The sequence below is a fragment of the Podarcis cretensis genome, assembly GCF_951804945.1.
Source record: "Podarcis cretensis genome assembly, chromosome: 1".
NCBI classification, from domain to species: domain Eukaryota; kingdom Metazoa; phylum Chordata; class Lepidosauria; order Squamata; family Lacertidae; genus Podarcis; species Podarcis cretensis.
This window is the reverse complement of record NC_137170.1, coordinates 115,931,541-115,949,443: the sequence shown is the minus strand read 5'-3', so window position 1 is coordinate 115,949,443 and position 17,903 is coordinate 115,931,541. Positions and strand designations below refer to the sequence as shown.

At 42.1% G+C, this 17,903-nt stretch overlaps 1 protein-coding gene across 2 annotated transcripts in view; it reads right to left on the bottom strand.

The window, feature by feature from the left end:
• CERKL (CERK like autophagy regulator) overlaps positions 1-15,802 on the bottom strand; it is a 39,645-nt gene extending 23,843 nt beyond the window's left edge. Inside the window, exons 1-2 of one of the 2 annotated variants that reach the window (XR_013839636.1) lie at positions 15,357-15,680; positions 2,240-2,482 (exon numbers count right to left, since the gene is read on the bottom strand). Coding sequence is in view for 1 of the 2 variants with exons in the window: in XM_079979319.1 (XP_079835445.1) it covers positions 2,240-2,482; positions 15,357-15,651 (538 nt within the window). In the remaining variant the exon portion in view is untranslated. Of the gene's footprint in view, positions 1-2,239; positions 2,483-15,356 lie in introns of both variants that reach the window. The other variant, XM_079979319.1, reaches the window with a different exon arrangement.
• Positions 15,803-17,903: the final 2,101 nt, after the last annotated feature.

The following is a 17,903-nucleotide window of genomic DNA, read 5'->3' as shown; positions in this document are numbered from 1 at the left end:
AATCTCTCCTAAGAGATTGTTTAAATTACGTAGTTTTAATTTTAACCAAAAATTATCACATTTTTTTTTTAAAAAAGGAAAATATGGCTGCGTTGAAACAAACCTTTTCTGGTTTTCGATGCTTTATCTTAATATTTCATAAAACCATAGAATTGTTGAGTTGGCAATGCAGGAATATTTTGCTCAATGTGGGGCTCAAACTCACGACCCTAAGATTAAGAGTCTCATGCTCTTCCAACTGAGCTATCCCAGCAGTCATGCAGGGATGTTTTGCCCAATTTGGGGCTTGAACTCACAACTCTGGGATTAAGAGTCTCATGCTCTATGGACTGAGTCATCCTTGATTTATATTACACAGTATTCTTTCGAATACTACAACAAACTAAAGTAAGCACACCAATCTTCCCCACTTCACATAGATTCCTGGTTTCAAATCTTGTTTAGGAGGAACCTGGGAAGAGAAACCCCCTCTGCCATGTGTGCATGAGCGCGCGCACACACGCACTCTGGCCCACCAGGAGGTTTGTGGTGTGGTGAACTGGCTTATTCTCGAGTCAATAAGTTTTCCCAGTTTTTTTGTGGTAAAATTAGGTGCCTCAGCTTATATTCAGTTCGGTTTATACTCAAGTATATATGGTAAGTATGGAAAAACAAACTGGAACCAGAGGAGAGAAGGAGAAAGCATTCTCATGACTCCCAGTCTCCTATTGTGTCATATGCTTTTAACACTGCTGTCTTTGTCTTTAACTGCTGCTGATTTTCCTTGTTTGTTTTGTTTTCTGGTTGCATTTTGTTTGGGTTTTATGCTGTACTTTTATATTATTTTGTACTATCTCCATTTTGTATACATTTTCCTGGTGTACTTTTGCAGAAAAAAGTGAGGTATAAATCCACGAATAGCAATAATAAATCATATTTGCATTTCTAAACAAGAGATCTACTGCAAACTAGAGTTAGCACAAACTCATGATTTCAGATCCTACGTTGTCAGCTCCCAAACAAATCACAGTTTGAGGGCAGCCGCAAGCTTAGAAAATAGCCTGGTTTGGATCTGTTTATTAATTCAAGTTATGAACAAGCCTTTTCCTTGAAATCCACAGTCAAATCACTAAGCATCTAATTAACAATAGTTTCTCATTTCATCCAAACCAGGAAACTATGGTAACCAACTTTAGAGCAAGCTAGTATGCTAAACAAACTTCAAATCATGGTGTATGAGACTGGGTTGTTCTGAAATCACACACAGAGCTTTACTACAGTCCATAGAACCAAAATATGGTACAATGATAGTATATCAAATGTTATTAAGGTGTAAGATCGGCCTTGCTAGCCAACAGAGTAGCTTTAGTTTGTACATACTGATTTCTGATTTTTACTGCCTCCAAGAGCAATTTTACTATGGCTAGTGTAATGGTATCAATCTTATCCTCAAAGAGGACATTGCTTCTGATGAAATGGAAAACTCTAGTTAATTAGAAATTTGCTGGTTTAATTGCTGCATGCCACAAAGGGAGGAGTGAAGTAGCTGCATATGCAGACGAAAGAGTTCATGCATATATTGGCTTGGTAAGCCAAATTATGTTTATCCAAGCACAGGCATTGGCAGTGTTTTGATGTGACATTAAACCAGTTTAGCAGTACAAAAACAACCAGTACAACCCCTCCCTCCAGCACAGTTGCAATGAGATCAGAAGTTTTTGCATTTTACTTCTTTTGTCCAAACCAATAAATGTGCTTAATGTTAATTACAATTTAGAGAAACAGGTCAGGTTTGTAAACCATGGTTCAAAATTTGCTTGCTTCTGTAAACCACAGTTAAGAATAACCACAGTTTGAGTTCATGCAAAACAAGTAATTATAATTAGTTGAAAACAGAAGTGAAAGCTTCCCATCTCATCCTCCCAGATGTGCCAAAGAAGGAATGGTAAATTGAGTGTGCAAGCCCTGAAGCTTGTGCATGTAGTGATAAATCAGACTTTTATTGGCGAGCCAGGCCAGTAAAATGTTTGGTTTCTTGTTACATATTAACAGAGGCTTAGACTAATTTAAAATCAGCTAAATGGAATATGTCACTAACAGATTAAGATGGCAATTCTAAGTATACTGATTTGGGGGGAAAGTCCTACAGAAATCAATAGGACTTATTTCTCAGTAAACATGTTCAGCCTCATACTGTAATTTTTTAAGGTTAAGAATGTTTAGAAAATATAGAAATAAAGTCTTTCTGAAAAGTGCTTACCATTCAAAATTTCCTTCAAATGCTTAAACCACATGTAACAATGGTCCTCACTTAAATTACTTAAGTTGATGACAGAATCCTTAAGTTTGTTTCCTTCTTTTTTCAGGCAGACAAAAACTGTGATACCTAATAATAGGCCACCTTTTTGCTGCCCAGCAAAACGACGGCGTTTCAGTTTTACGGAAAATACATCTTTCATTTCGACATATTCCTCTTCATTTGTCAAGCCCACATTGGAACCACCTGCCCAAAGGAGGAAGAGAGAGTGTTTATTTTCATACCACATCACAGTTTAATCCCTTATGGTTCCATCCTAACTAAAAGTGCACATACAAAATATCTATTATTGTCACTTTTTTCCTGAATGCATCCCTGAAAAAATAGTTTTAGAGATACTTAAGGGCTGTTCATGAACTGTGAAGAGAGGGCCAGACTCTACATCGCTGGCAACCATGTGGGACTTACAGCAGTTGCTTCCATACCACACTCAGTAATATTTAAAGTTGTTTCTTCTTCACAGAAAGGACTGTGCTACTCTCCTCCACATTATGTTATACTCCTTCTCTAATGGTTCACAAGGTCAAGAGATGAATATCTCCCTTTACATCTGTAAAAAAATTATGAGTGCAAGCCCCGTCCTCCCCCACCGCTGCCTAATTTTGATAGCAGCTGCCCTTTTACATACAGTTCCAAAATCCCTCACACAAAATCTTTTTTTTTTTAAAGCAGTTTCAGGATATATCATGGAAGCTCCATGGAAGCTCGGGATATATCATGGAAGCTCCATGGAAGCTCTACCTCTCTCCCATTCTTGGTTTTCCCTCACAAAATGGGTTATATGCAAGTCAATATGTCACTGAGTAACTTGGTCAGAATGGCTGGAATTCATTGCACCACAGAGACACAGTGCTTATTTGCATGTCACAGTAAACCAAAGTTAATTTTACGTATGTCTGAACCAAGGATCATTGTCTTGTTTCACTCCCAACATGATCTGTAAACAAGGTTTGTTCATAGCTTACAGGAAAACAAACCATGAACCTTGGTTTAGACACAACACTAAGGAATTGCAGCGTGTTTCTTTGGTATGCTATTGTGGAGGGGCAAAGTGGCCAAATCATCAGTTTGGTAACTATGGGTTTACCATGACCTACTGGTTCCTTTCTTTGCTCAGAAGCAAAAAAATCAAACAAGATTTGGCTGCCTCTGGGACTCCAAATTGGATAGCTGACTTTAAGAGAGTTATATTTCTTCTAGAAGGACTCTGATAGGACTTTATGATTTATTCTTCTTGTCCTTAGCCACAGCAATTCCGCCCCCCCCCCATCAATGTCACCATTAAACAATGGCCTTTAGTATGAACAGTCTCATCGTTAGGAAGCCATTCTTTTAATTGTCTTCCTTTAGGATGAAATTAGCAAAAACAAACAAATAGACTCCGGGACCAAAAGGCTGAACCTCCTTTTTTCACCTTCTGTTGTACTGTGGACACAGCCTTCAAAATGTGGAATAAAACATGATCACAGCAGTTGCAGCAGACTATCAAGCTGGCCACGTACCTCTTCTTGAAGCTTTCAAGGGAAGTAACCTATTCTATAAGCTTCTCTTAACATGCATGCCTCAGAGGTTCTAGTCTACCTTGCAGTAGATGATAAAGTATCCATGCAGCAGGGAAGCCACCTGCTCCTGAGTAAAATGGTTTTCGTGTGTCCTTTCATCCATTAAGGCTGGTATTGCAGATGGTGAAATACCACGGCCAAAGGCCCATGGCCAACAAATCAAGGGAGCAAAGAGAGCATCTTGAACAAATCCCTCTGGTTACATGCCACTTATAAGACAGACAAAGACTGGTCAACCAAAAGTATTTCTTTTTTTCTGTTTCCTTTTCTTAGCTTTTTTTATAGTAAGACAGCATAAAAGCAATCTTACAGCTATTCTGGTTGCTGGTGCTGGATTTGTAAAAATAAATAAATGACTGGTTGCATTCCTTGAAACTCTAGATTGACATCTTATGGAGAAGCCTTACTAGAATGTATATGTAGACTTTCCTCCTAGGAACCATGGAAATCACAGTGCATTGTTTCTTACAATTCTAAAATCACTTTTTCAATGCAATGGGTGCTCATGGCGATGTACAACGATTATATGTCATTAAAATTAGAAATACATTTTCAACTTTCAAACTGTTGACTTCATCTGCATCTATGGAATTTTGAACACCTGCTTCTCACTACGTTAAAAAAAGAAACTATTTTATTTCCCATAGTCAAAATCTTCTAAATAAGCTAAACTTGCCTTTAAAAAAACCCCCCACAGTAATTCTTTCCATTCAAGAACTATCCATTCATTAGTATCATACTGATTATTCCTAGCTGTTTCAAAACATTAACTATCCTCTCATATTACCTAGAAGGATACAGGGTACCATCTGTTCTTATAAGGGGTTTAAGTATACATTAGATATCATGCTATTTATTTAATTCAGCACCCACTTCCCATTGTATTTTTCCCCCCAAGTCAATTTAATTACAAGGAATAAAGATAATCTTTCCTGCCAGGTTGTTCCATCACCGTAAGAGCAGAGCAGGGACCTGCATAAAGTAGGCTGCACTTGTTAGGTCCTCTTCCATTTTTAACTACACTTAACGTTAAGAAAGGTCTTAACAAAAACAATACTACACAGCTCTTAAAAATATTATTATAAGCCAAGAGCTTGTCTACATCAATTTTGGCACATCTGCTTGATAGAGAGCATAAACAGGATTAGCTGGATTTATCTGCTTGACGCTAATTGTACTCACAGTTTCTGCACATGTCCATTTCCCCCAAATACAGCATGAAAAATAAGTATGGCTAAGATAGTTATTTCTACCAGCATGTGTTACGCACTTGGATAAGGCATGCTATATTCTTAAGTAAACGAGTGCTCCTAAAATGGGTTCAGACGTGCATTTTCCTCTAATTACTATCTATAATTACCTTCGAAAAATTCTTCACACTTTGCTAAACCTTAATTCTCTTCAGCCTGAGAGTGAATGAAGGGGAAGAGGATTTCTCATTCTTTTCTCCTTGCTTCCCCCTTCAGCTTTGGGATGCAAACCGAGGGATAGGGGAAGAGAGAAAACTGGTCCCACAGAATATGTACCTTAGATACATATCATCCGAGGCAAAATCCCAGCCTTCACAAGAGTCTTTTAAGTTGAAGGGCAATTTTTTCCTTCATAGCTGAGGTGAAGTGTGAGGAGAGACTGTATTAGCTAAGCTTGACCTCAGCCAAAATGGCACCTGCATTGTCTTCTTGTTTGGAGGCTATGAGAATAAGTAATACCCCAAGCTTTGAAGGCCTTTCTTATTTCTGGATCCCCAAAGGTGCCAGAAAACAGACGTTAGGCAGGAAGCAGGCAATATAAGTTGCTAGGGCTGTACTCCCACAGAGATTAAATAACCATGGGGTGGTCTGGCCTCACAGGATTGGCCTCAGAGAAGATACACCCTTGGGCCCACATTCTCTAACCATCCAGAGGACTTTGTTGAATACATAATGCTAAAAGTAATAAACGAGACCAGCTCATTACTGTCACAGAATTGAATTCAAGAGAATGCCAATTACTTGTTTGTATGGGAGATGTGCTATTCCAGCCCCTCCCTCAGCACCCAAGGATCACCTTTGTTATGAGTTGAAAAGTGCTATCTGTTGAATAAAGCAGAACATCTCATATAATGATTAACTCTGGAGATTTTCAGTCTCTGGATTAAAACACTTCTCTTTTCTGTCTTGTGTCACAAAGGGCACAAGTAACAACACGGCCAAACTGTGTGTCTTAGGGCAAAAAATACCCAACTGAATTATGATTAACTTTAATGTATATCATGGCTACATACATGGCTATTAAAAAATAAAGGTATGTCTAACACTGCATTCTATACACTTACTTCAAAGCAACTGGAGGTAAACCTCATTGTACAAAGCAAATATGCTCAATGTTCCTGTCAAATATTTTCCAGACAAATTTGACAGCAATATGATCTGATCCATTTGAACCAAACCTACTTTTCACTCACAGCAAGAAATCACAGTATTAAATAATACTGTGCAGTCTCCTAGAAAAGCCCATTTCTTACGGATGAATGAAAGTTTCCTTTCAGAGGTATCTTCTGTATAAACAGTAAAGCATCACTGAATATGACCCAGCACTCTGTTGAACTGCAGCAAGTATAGCTGCAGGATTAAATGATAAAGCTCAGAAACTTCAAAAGACACATGGCACTAAGGGCTTATTCACACATGCACACCAATTTACTGATACAGTATTTCATACCATTTTGATTCCCAGTTGCGCGTATGAACTACCACCATTTAGTGTGGGGAAAACTAATATGTGAATATATAAGTTCTTTCTCATGCTCAACACATGCCACTCCTTGTTTTATGCTGCAGCCATTAGGCAGTGAGCATACATGTGTGAATTGACCTGGAGATATTTGAGGATGTCGTGAAATGAGTTACTGAAAGTTCCTATTGCAGGATGCAGACTATAGTTACTACTAGGTTGTTTAAAAATAGGGTAGGAGTCAACTAATGAGTCCTGTCTGCAAAAGTCCTGTGCAATATGGCTTTCCCCACCTCCCCTCCCCTGTGTCCCATGCCTCCCAAACTGGCTCAAGGTGGACTTGGAAGAACCCCAAAACAGCATTTAGGGGAAGGATAGGGGAAGTGTTCCATCTGGAAAGTCAAAATGCTTGTCGTGATAAAACTCACATTTTAGTGCAACGTTTAATTCCTCTCATAGTGTCCATGGGGTGGGGGGTTCAACTAAATTTTACTCAGAGTAGACCCATTGAGCTCAATTGACTTAGCTTAGTCATGTTCATTAATTTTAATGTGTCTGAGTAAAACTTTGTTGACTACCATCCTTAGAATAATATTAAGCCCTAGTATTCTCATACCCAATATTGCTTGGAAATTCTAGGTACCCAATGGTTAAACTAAGTGCAAAATGGTGCCCAGTTATATCCACACATAGACGAAAGCCTGCTCCTTGATCACAGGAAGAAAATTAGGTTGTGCTATCTGAAAGGGTGACCAAATCCGATAACAAATAAGCATGTCTCCAAAACATATAGTAAACATATAATAATCTGTATGTACTGTAATATTTTACCAAAGTGTGTGTATGAGTGTGCATACACACCCTAAGTGAAAACAGTTTTATAAGTGTTTATATACTATATACTATTGTATGAAGCAGATACCACACACAATGGGCAAGCACACAACATTCAGACCACAAAACTACTTCCAGTTCAAACTGTGTATTCTTTCCCCCATGTTGTTTTGTGCCATGTGTTGCACTGTGTGGTGCTTGTAATCATTATATCCACCTGTGAATCAGATCAATCAATCAGGTCAAGAACAGTAAGCTGACTGGTCAGAAATGTAATATAAAAACCTCACATTCCTGATAATACAAGATATTGCATACAAGTGAAAGTGCATCAACGCAACACAATCAGTCAATGCAGAACACAAAACCGTACAGTGCTGACTTAGGATGAGTCTGGAAAAGCATTGCCTGTGTTCTTCTTTGTAATATACTTGTCAGCTGCATAAGGAGAAAAGCTAATCCTGTATGTAGATTTCATTATTACTCTGCAGCCTTTATCCATGGTAACCATAATTCTTAATCCTACCATTCTCTGCAACTGTAGTCTTATTTCTATCCCATCTTATTCCTACCAACTATATCCAAACAAACAAACAAACAAAGACCACATATGCATCAAGAACTGTACTAAGCAGTGGGCAGAAAAGAGACAGTGTCGTACAGAAATTTTGGTTAGGAATCTGATTCCTATAAATACACAACAACTCATGATAATAACGTCCCCTTTCCCTCCCACCCTTGTCCTGGCATTGTAGAGCTAAAATCCCTTCCCCACCCCCAAGCATTAGACAGCCATGGACACCTTACATCCTGCCCCTGCTTGAAGTGTGATGAGGAAATCTTATGGACCACAGACTAAGGGTGCCAACCATCAAGCTGTGGTCCAGCCAGGTGGGGAGCACAAACACCCTTCTGTTGTTGACCAAGAGGGACAGAAGAGACTTTGGTTAATTACTATATTGCAGCAGGGGACTGTGAGGTGTGTGTGTGGGGGGGGGGGTCCACCAAGTCCTCATTCACTAGAATCATCCCAATTATGACATTAGGTTGGCTTGTGGAGGGGGGGGCACACGACAGACCAGCTTACCCACCCCCACTATTCTATCACAACTACCCAACCCAAATTGTTGTTGATTGATAAGAGGGGCCTGGTACTGGCCACTTAGCAGTTGTGCATCTATGTACAGAGAGCAGGATGAAGCCCTGCATGACCAATAGGGCTATTTCAAAATCGGGGGGGGGGGGGAGGGACAAGCTCAGGACATGAATTTGTTATTACACTTCAGTTATTTTTCACTATCACTTTAATATTTCTTATATAATCTCTCTCTCTCTCTCACACACACACACACTCACACACAAAATCTCTATAACTACATCACATCATAGCCAATGACAAGAATTTATTCCTGGTATTAGAAAGTATGTCGTTGGCTCAGGTTTTTTTGTTTCTCTAACACTCTCTCTGTTTCCAAGATACACACTACTATGTAGATCGTAACATCTGTCGCTTCAGAGATTGAAAGGTTTGCAGAACCTGCCTAAGCATACTTTCCTATACCCTGCTATTAGGTCAATTTACATGGAAGATATGCGGTCTTAACTCAAATCAATTAGAACACGGCAAGTTAGCTGTACACCGTATACAGCTCTGTCATTTAAAAGCTGCACTGATCAGTTTCTGCTCTAATCTTCTTGTCAAAAAGCAAGTAAATATTGCATCTATTTTTAAATCAGTTTCTTTTCTTTGTAAATATATTGCCTACTAAGTTATGTTGTGTTGAAATATATTAATTTATTAATACAATAAAAAAATTAAATGTTGAATGCATACAAAATCAGATCATTAGAAGTTTACTTATCAAGGGAATGCTTCCTAGTCTAACCAGAGAACTAAACGCCCCCAAAGAAAACTAAATTCTCAACTGATACCTGCAATCTTGCAGAGTTCCAAACAAGAGTGCAAACATGCTATTTTCAACATTTCAAGAAGAATTAGTTTATACAATTAAATATTATTTACTTAATATATTTCTTATCCACTCTTCACAATCTCAGAGCCTGGTGTGTTACATTTTTAAGTGTTACATTTTAAAAAGAAATGCAACAGAAAAAGCCACCATTGTTCACTATGGGTTGTATTCCTACTCAGAGTAGACCCAATGAAATAGATAGAAATTAGGGATGTTAATTTTAATGTGTCTACTTTGAATAAGTTGAATATGGCCCTAAGTTTACAACCAGTAAGCTAGTAAATCACAACAGGCTCCAGCCTTCATGCCTAGCAAATGCCTGAGCAAAAAATTCAAGCTTTACATCAACAATAGTAAATGTTTAGAAGTGTTTGCAACTTATTCAGTGTTCTATGCAAACAACCATTGCCTTTATCTGAAAGTTACCCAGCACACTGACAGGTAATAAAAGGGTATAAAAACAAGGTGACTGTCCAAAAAAACTCATTTTGCTCTTTTCAAGTGCTTTGGATCATTAGGTAAAAACTTACACTCATGGGACTGTGCCGTGCAACAGTAACTTTCCACCAGAAGTCAGCAGACCTATGATGGCAGTTCTAGTCATGCAATTTGGAGGCATGGATTAACCAACAACAACATGTGCTGATATTAGCTCTGCCTGTTATTATACTTTATGGTGCCATTGCCAAACAACAGTGCATATTTCTTCCAGAAGTCCGTTTCTCCCAAGGTAAAGGTAAAGGGACCCCTGACCATTAGGTCCAGTCATGACCAACTGTGGGGTTGCGGTGCTCATCTTGCTTTATTGGCCGAGGGAGCCGGCGTACAGCTTCTGGGTCATGTGGCCTGCATGACTAAGCCACTTCTGGCAAACCAGAGCAGCACACAGAAACGCCATTTACCTTCCTGCCGGAGTGGTACCTATTTATCTACTTGCACTTTGATGTGCTTTTGAACTGCTAGATTGGCAGGAGCAGGGACCAAGCAACGGGAGCTCACCCCGTTGCGGGGATTCGAACCGCTGACTTTCTGATCGGCAAGTCCTTGGTTCTGTGGTTTAACCCACAGTGCCACCCACGTCCCTCCCAAGACTTCACCCCAAATGCTTCAAATACTAGTATGATGTGCAATGAAAGCTGCCATAGTATCCCTGCTTCACCCTTGCTTTCACCAAAGCATTACACTCATACAGAATAATTTATTCTGAATGAATATGTGGCACTGGAATAGAGTCTAACCCAACTGCAACTTGTGAAGGTTGCTACTTTAGACGGCTGCTCCTTTGAAACACCCATAGGACAGGCAAACAATAAAGCTTCCACAGTTCAAATAACTTTAAAACTATTAAGGGAATAAGGGAGCGATCTTAAACCTGCACTACCGGGGGGGGGGGGTGGAGGGTGGAATTGGCAGTGAGCAAGTTCTGACACCGGGAAGTCCCCATCGTGCCCATGGAAAGAGTAGGCTATTGTGAAGCTACATCGGATGGTGTTCCTGCTGGAAAACTTCAAAATGCAGAGGCAGGGCAGTGTCAGAAAAGGATCCCTGGATCCCATGTCAGTCTGTTTGCAGGAGACATAGCTTTGCTGACCAGCTGGGAGTTAGCGTAACCAAAACTGCTCGTGCACAAAACACACAATGCCCCCCCCGCCAGCCCCTTGCACTCAGACCAGCTGGAGCTAATGGATCTTCAAATGTGGCAGAAGCTCTGAGCAATGGTGGTCTCCTGTTACAATTGCTCTGCCCAATAACAACAAAATAACCATGCCCATTTAACAATTGGGTCTAATATGTAGATATGACAAAGGGAGACAGAACTCAACTATCTTCCTACAGTTAGCTGATTAGTACTAAAAAAATTTTTTTTTGCTTAAGTCACACAATACTGAAAAACTAGAGAATTGTAGCTGCAATTAACCAAAAGGTCAAATTCTAAAAGGAAACAGCAGATACCACCACAAGAGTAACAGATGTTCTTTGAGTTCATCTGGACAAAAACATAAGCATATGTGAAAGAAATCCAATACCATCATAAAATCAGTTGGTGTCTAAAATAATAGCAGGCCCTTATGGCTGAACGGTAATGTATGTATCAAATGTACAACACATTATGTTTCAACAGAATGTTCCGATAAGAATTCATAACCAGCAGAAATTAATGCCAGATTCCCCTCCCCCCCCCAACAAGGAGAAGCTACATAAAGATTATAGCAGGCTATTAAGGCATGCAAGCACATACTGCTCAGAATTCACAGCTATTCAGATGTGATCAGTAAATGCAATATAAAGGTAACGATTAAGTTCCACTATCAACAAAAATAGAACATCACAAAATAATGCAAACACAAAGGACTTTGCTAAGGTGAACAAAGCAGCAAGCCAAGATACCGAACAGTCATTTTGCTACTGCTTTAGAGTTTTTCAACATACAGTAAAATTCTTTCACACCTCAGTATTTTTTTCTTAATAGGACACCACTATGCAAGAAACATAGACGAGCCACCTCAAGCTAAGGGTATAATTAAGTGGAAGATTCTAAAATGCACTAAAATTTTGATATCCCTTCAATTCTGTCTCATGTGTTCAAACTGGGGGGGGGGGAGAAAATAACCATGAAAATAATGCTTGCTACAATTTAATGATCCTAGGAGAGTTGAACCTATTTATTCTTAAACCTTGAAATCTGCATTTCTGCAAACTGTATTCAAGTGACTTCACAAAGAGTAAAATGTAATAAAAATGCAGTGAGTTACAGAGCAATCCTAACTCCTCCCCACCCCCTCAATGCCGTCCTTAGCTCAGGACAGTGCAGTGATAGAAACTCAGCTATATAAACTATTCACCAAATGGCACCTTTCAAATCAGTGACAGTCACCATAACGGAGTGTCTAGGTGCCATAAAATAAAAACCAACAAGATTACAAAGCTGAAAATAAATTGTGTACATTGTCAGATTAATAGGTACCACTCCGGCAGGAAGGTAAATGGCGTTTCCATGCGCTGCTCTGGTGTTGGTGTTCTGTTGCACCAAAAGCAGCTTAGTCATACTGGCCACATGACCTGGAAAAACTGTCTGTGGAGCGGACAAACGCTGGCTCCCTCGGCCTGTAAAGCGAGATGAGCGCCACAACCCCAGAGTCATTCATGACTGGACTTAACTGTCGGGGGTCCCTTTACCTTTAACCACCTCATAAAAAAACATACATTGGTTTTCTAAAAATAAAATCTATGTACCGTATTTTTTGCCCTATAGGACGCACCGTCCCATAAGGCGCACCTAGTTTTTTTGGGGGGAAATAAAAGGGAAAAAAATTATTCCCCCCCCCCAGGCACGGGGCTCCCGCATGCAGGCAACTCTCCGCAAGCCATGGGAGCCCAGCGCCGGGCTCCCGCGCTTTGCGGAGAGCTGCGCAAAGTCTGGGCACGCTGAGCTCAGCGCGCCCAGGCTTCAGCATGTAGGCAACTCTCCGCAAGCCTGGAGAGCAAGAGGGGTCAGTGCGCACCAACCCCTCTCGCTCTCCAGGCTTCAGCGAAAGCCTGCATTCGCCCCATAGGATGCACACACATTTCCCCTTCATTTTTGGAGGGGGAAAAGTGCGTCCTATAAGGCGAAAAATACGGTAAATTACAAAAATGCTTCATGCTGTTTGTACTAAAATAGATTCATCCTCCAAAGATTTGCATAAACAGATGTGTTTTTAATTGACACTTGAATATCAAAAGTGAAGGGGGACAAACACACTTCCAAGGGAAGTGAGTTCCACAGTTTGGGTGCCACAACAGGGAAGACTCTGTCCCATTTCCTCACACAATGAAATATGAGGTTTCCCCTGCCCAAAAACCTTAAATACTGGGTCAGCTGAGGGGCTGTTCTAGCAAATATCTGGGTCCCAAACCATTGAGGGCTTTTATAAATTAATACCAAAACCTTGAATTGGACCAGGTAGCTCACTGGAACCAATAACAGTGATTAGCTGAAAGGCAGCAGTGTGGGTAACATCTAGCACTGCATTGGTAACAGCAGACTTCAAATCTATTAACCTATCCCAGTCATTTCATGGATATATTAGAATCCCACTAAAAACCACAGAAGGTCCTTAAGAAAGATTCCATGGTTGTGAAAGCCACCAAAAAGTCCAATAAAATCAATGAAGGTCTGTCTCCCAGCAACGGGCCATCAACCAGAATAAGCAAAGCAGTTTCAGTCCCAAAACTAAGTCAGAATCCTGAAAGAAATGGGTTTATAACCCTTAGTCTCTATCACACAAAGATGTTTGGACGTCGGTAGCTATTACCCACTTGTGTACCTTGCCCCAAAAGGATAAACTTGCAACCAACCTGTGACCTTGCAGATATTGTATTCCATCTCCCAACACCTCTGACTATTGGTCATGCTGAGTCTGGCTGGTGGGAGTCAGGAGTCCAAAAACTTTTGAAGGGCCATAGATTCCCCACCCTTTAAAGCTTAACAGAGTTAATGTGTCCAGAGAAGGCTGCTTTGTTGTAGTATCATAACAAGCTCTTACAATTGTACACTGTAAGAATCCACTCTTATAATGCATTATTTCTTTTTCCTAATCAAATATTTCACTTAAAAAAACTTTTGGCTTTTGGGTATTAATATGCGAGCACATGCGCACACACACAATGTAAAATGAGCATGCCATCCTTTTTTCGTTTGTTTACTAAATATAAGAAACATGAACATCATAAATCAGATCCAAATTGATTTTGCAACATTAGAAAAACCTTCCCATATCACTGGGCAAACTAATGCCTAGGTTGGGAGGAGGTGAGAGGAGGAAACCCAATGATGGCTATAGACTGAGTCTGATGTTGTGCAATTAGAAAGACAGGGACACAGCACTGTCTCCCGCACAACAACCAGATCACCAACTCATCTACAAATGCTTTGAACTGAATGTAAAACAATAAAAAGCATTGGGCATGTATCTAAGCTCAGTGGCCAAAACATACATGGACCATTGAGCCCTTGTCACATACAATGAATATTAGGATTCCCTTTCAGACCGTTGTGTTGTGAGCAACCAGTATGTTAGACTTTCATATTTTATTTCTTTTAGGTATGTGGCTGCCATTATGTCATCATCTTTACTTGCTTTCCTAAATAGGACCTTGCTGAGTTTTACATACCAGTTCCTTTATTGGCTGACAAATCAACTCACAACTATCACTTCCTTATAGTGCTTGCTCTGCAAACAGCATCAGCACTCAAGAGTATAATTTGGTTCTCAGGTAACCAGAGATGTCAACTTGACTAAAAATATTGGTGGGGGAGGCAGCCCTGCCTTGCAAAACCGATCCCATGATGTGGTTCACGCACAGTATTTGAATGGCAATGGCCATTCAATGGCCAACTGGGGGGGGGGTTGGCCCCCCAAAAAAAATTTAACGGGGGAGGCGCACGAAGGAATACCAGCCCCTTCTATCAAGGGTGCCAACTTGAATAAAATATTGATAGGCGGCAGGTAAGCCCTATCCCACATAATTGATCACATGATGCGGTGTACACATCCAATTTGAATGGCAATGCCAATCAACTTTCTGGGGTGGGGCTCAAATGTTATTTGGGGGGGGGCAAAGGGACATCAGCCCCTAGGAGGTGGCTCCTATGCAAGTAACCCACCCATCGGTTGCACGCCAGTCCCAAAGTTAACAAAACTTTTCTTTCGCTAAGAGAGGCAGGCTACCCTCTGACGTCACGTCCTCCCTGCCCACCTGTATCTTTGAGTGACACAGCGGAGAGGGGGCGGGATGGAGGCGGCGGAATGTGAGGGCACGAAAGGAACCGAGGCTGCGCTGCACGCGCTGCCGAAGCGGGTTCGAGACCCGTTGGGAACTCAGCAGCCCTTCCTGCTATGCTCGGGCTGTAGCTCCGCTTACGCCGAAGCTCGGCACGGAGCAGAAGAAAAATCCAAGCAGCGTTTGCTGTTGTTCCTCACACTGGCTCGCTCTCACCTACGGGCCTCTCGGGCTGGATGGGGCTCCAGCTGAGCCTCCGCGCGCTGAGCACCACGTCGCAGCTCCTCTTGCCGACGCCGAAAATCCCCCTCAGGAGGGGCTGCTCGTCTTCGTCCCGCACCGGGGGCGCCCCCTTTGCTCCCTCCTCCTCCTCCGTCGAGGAAGAGGAGCGGGAGGAGGGGGCGCCGTCGCTTCCCTCCCACCCAGCGCCCGCTGCTGCTGCTGCCGCCACCCCGAAAGGGTCCTCCGGGCTCTCGGCGGCCCAGGCTATCCTCCTCCCGGGGCGGTGCATGGCAGACAGGCAGGCAGGCTCCTCCAGCTAGGAAGGAGAAAGGGGACAGGAAAGGCGCCTCAGCGCGTCGCCGCCGCTACCAAGGCAGCGAGCCGCTCTCCTCCCCCTTGTCCCGGGTCCAGCTGGAGGAGGGAGGGGGAGGGGTGCGCGCGCGCGCATTCGGCTTTGAGCTTAGGCGCGCGACCTCTGCCATCTCCGCGCCTCCCTCGCGACCAACTTTTAAGCCCGTTTCCCGCCCCGCCCTGGTCACGGGGTTGGCCTCAAGGAGGAGGGAAGCTTTTTCTGAAAGGCGGGAAAAGAGCCGCGAGACTGAGCGGGATGGTTCTTTTGAATTCCTCTGCACGGAAAAGCGCGGCTCAGTTGCCTCAGAGGGAAAGGGGTGGGGAGAACACCGGTGTTATCCAATCACCAAACTGCCTGTTGGTTTACTTCACGCAGCGGTTCTCAACCTGTGGGTCCCCAGATGTTGTTGGACTACAACTCCCATCATCCCCTCGCTAGCTAGGGGTGATGGGAGTTGTAGTTCAACAACATCTGGGGACCCACAGGTTGAGAAAGGCTGCTTCAGAGCTTCCCAAACTTGGGTCTCCAGCTGTTTTTGGACTACAGTTCCCATCACCCTTTGACTGCTGGTCCTGTTAGCTAGGGGATGATAGGAGTTGTAGTCCAAAAAAGTTGGGGAACCATTGGTATAATGGATTAATTTATAAACTGCTTGCTCAAAAGAATAAAAGCGACAACCTTCCCCCAGCCTTTTCTGCCAATGCATCCTCTTCGTTTCCCTGCAGAAGTTATTGGAGAGAGTCTTCTATTCATTAACTTGTTTGGGAGTAAGATGACACCCACACCCAGAAATGTTCACAGAGAATCTCTACAACCACAATTACAAAAGTCTTATGTTCCCAGAGAAAGTGAAGTCTTTGGGGAAAAGGCTTTTGAATTGAGGACAGCTGCGCAGAAGCAACAGCCAAATATTGGCCCCTGGGATATATGGCACCAATAAAGGCATGTAAGGCAATATAGGCCAAGTTGAGCAGTGGAGTGGCAGTGCCCATCAACAGTTACTAAACTGGGGCACATGATTGTTTAGAAATGCTTTCTTGAAACCTAAAATCTTTGCACTGTTACCTGGTCTGAGTCACCATGGTTAGAGTACGCAAGCCGATTGTTACGTTTCCTTAAAGAGGTCAGTATGTAGCTCATTTTCGGAAGTTATTCCTACTCTCTCACAAATGCAACAAACCTAAAAGATGGACCTATCCCTGCCTCTTTTCCCCTCAGAAGGATTAAATATGACATTTATGTACACACTCTGTTTCTGAAAAGAAAAGAAAAATAGTGGGAGGTTTGCTACTCACATTAATGAATTCCTGCTTTTGCTGCAATATTCACACCAAAAAGCCACTTCTCAGTGCCTGTTTTCTATCCATTCAGTGAATGCAACATTAGCACAGTATGAAAATTGCTAACCTGGATTTTATAAATATGTTCAGTGCTTTTTCTGGGGGGGGGTGCAGGGGGATGCATAAATCTAAACATCTTGTGAATCTAGGTTTGGCCTCATTGAGAGGCAGTATTTCAATATGAGTAGGAAAATAAGAGTACCCCTAAACATTTTTTTTTTTTAAAAAAGCACTGGATATGTTCATCTCCAATTTGATTGCTTGAGCATAGGGCAATAAATTCTCCTCCTCCTCCTTCTATATTGTTGTTGTTGTTGCTGTTGTTGTTGCATTATGATCCTAAGTCCAAGGAGACTGGGGTAGCAACCTTGGTGATGTGAATTTTCCTATTTGTTTATTGATGCAGATAGCCAGGCAGTTTATAGAGAGCCAGGCTGGTTGAGCGCAGGGTTGGTGCAGCCTTTACTAACCCAACACCTTTGGGCTACAAAACATCTGTTGTGATCCAAAGCATTGAGGGGGGTCAGGGTGGTGAAGGCTGGTGTTATAGATAAGGCCTGTGCAGAACCTTAGGCCTGGGAACCAAATATGACTCTCCCAGCTTCACAGTACAGCCGGAGCCTCAAAAAAGTTCCCAAGCCACAAACTTCACTGGCCCTGCTTCACAGTCTTGGTTGTATCGGGTGTTAGGGGAGGGGTAGTACTCTGATGGGGGACATGTCCTGCTCCTTCTGGGGTGGCTTGTCCACCTTTGCTCCCCATCCTGCATTCAACTCTCACCTGTGACCAGGTGAATTAAGAATTGGGGGACAGGTAAGCCCAATTCCTGCCCCCAGGATGCAGCCCCTA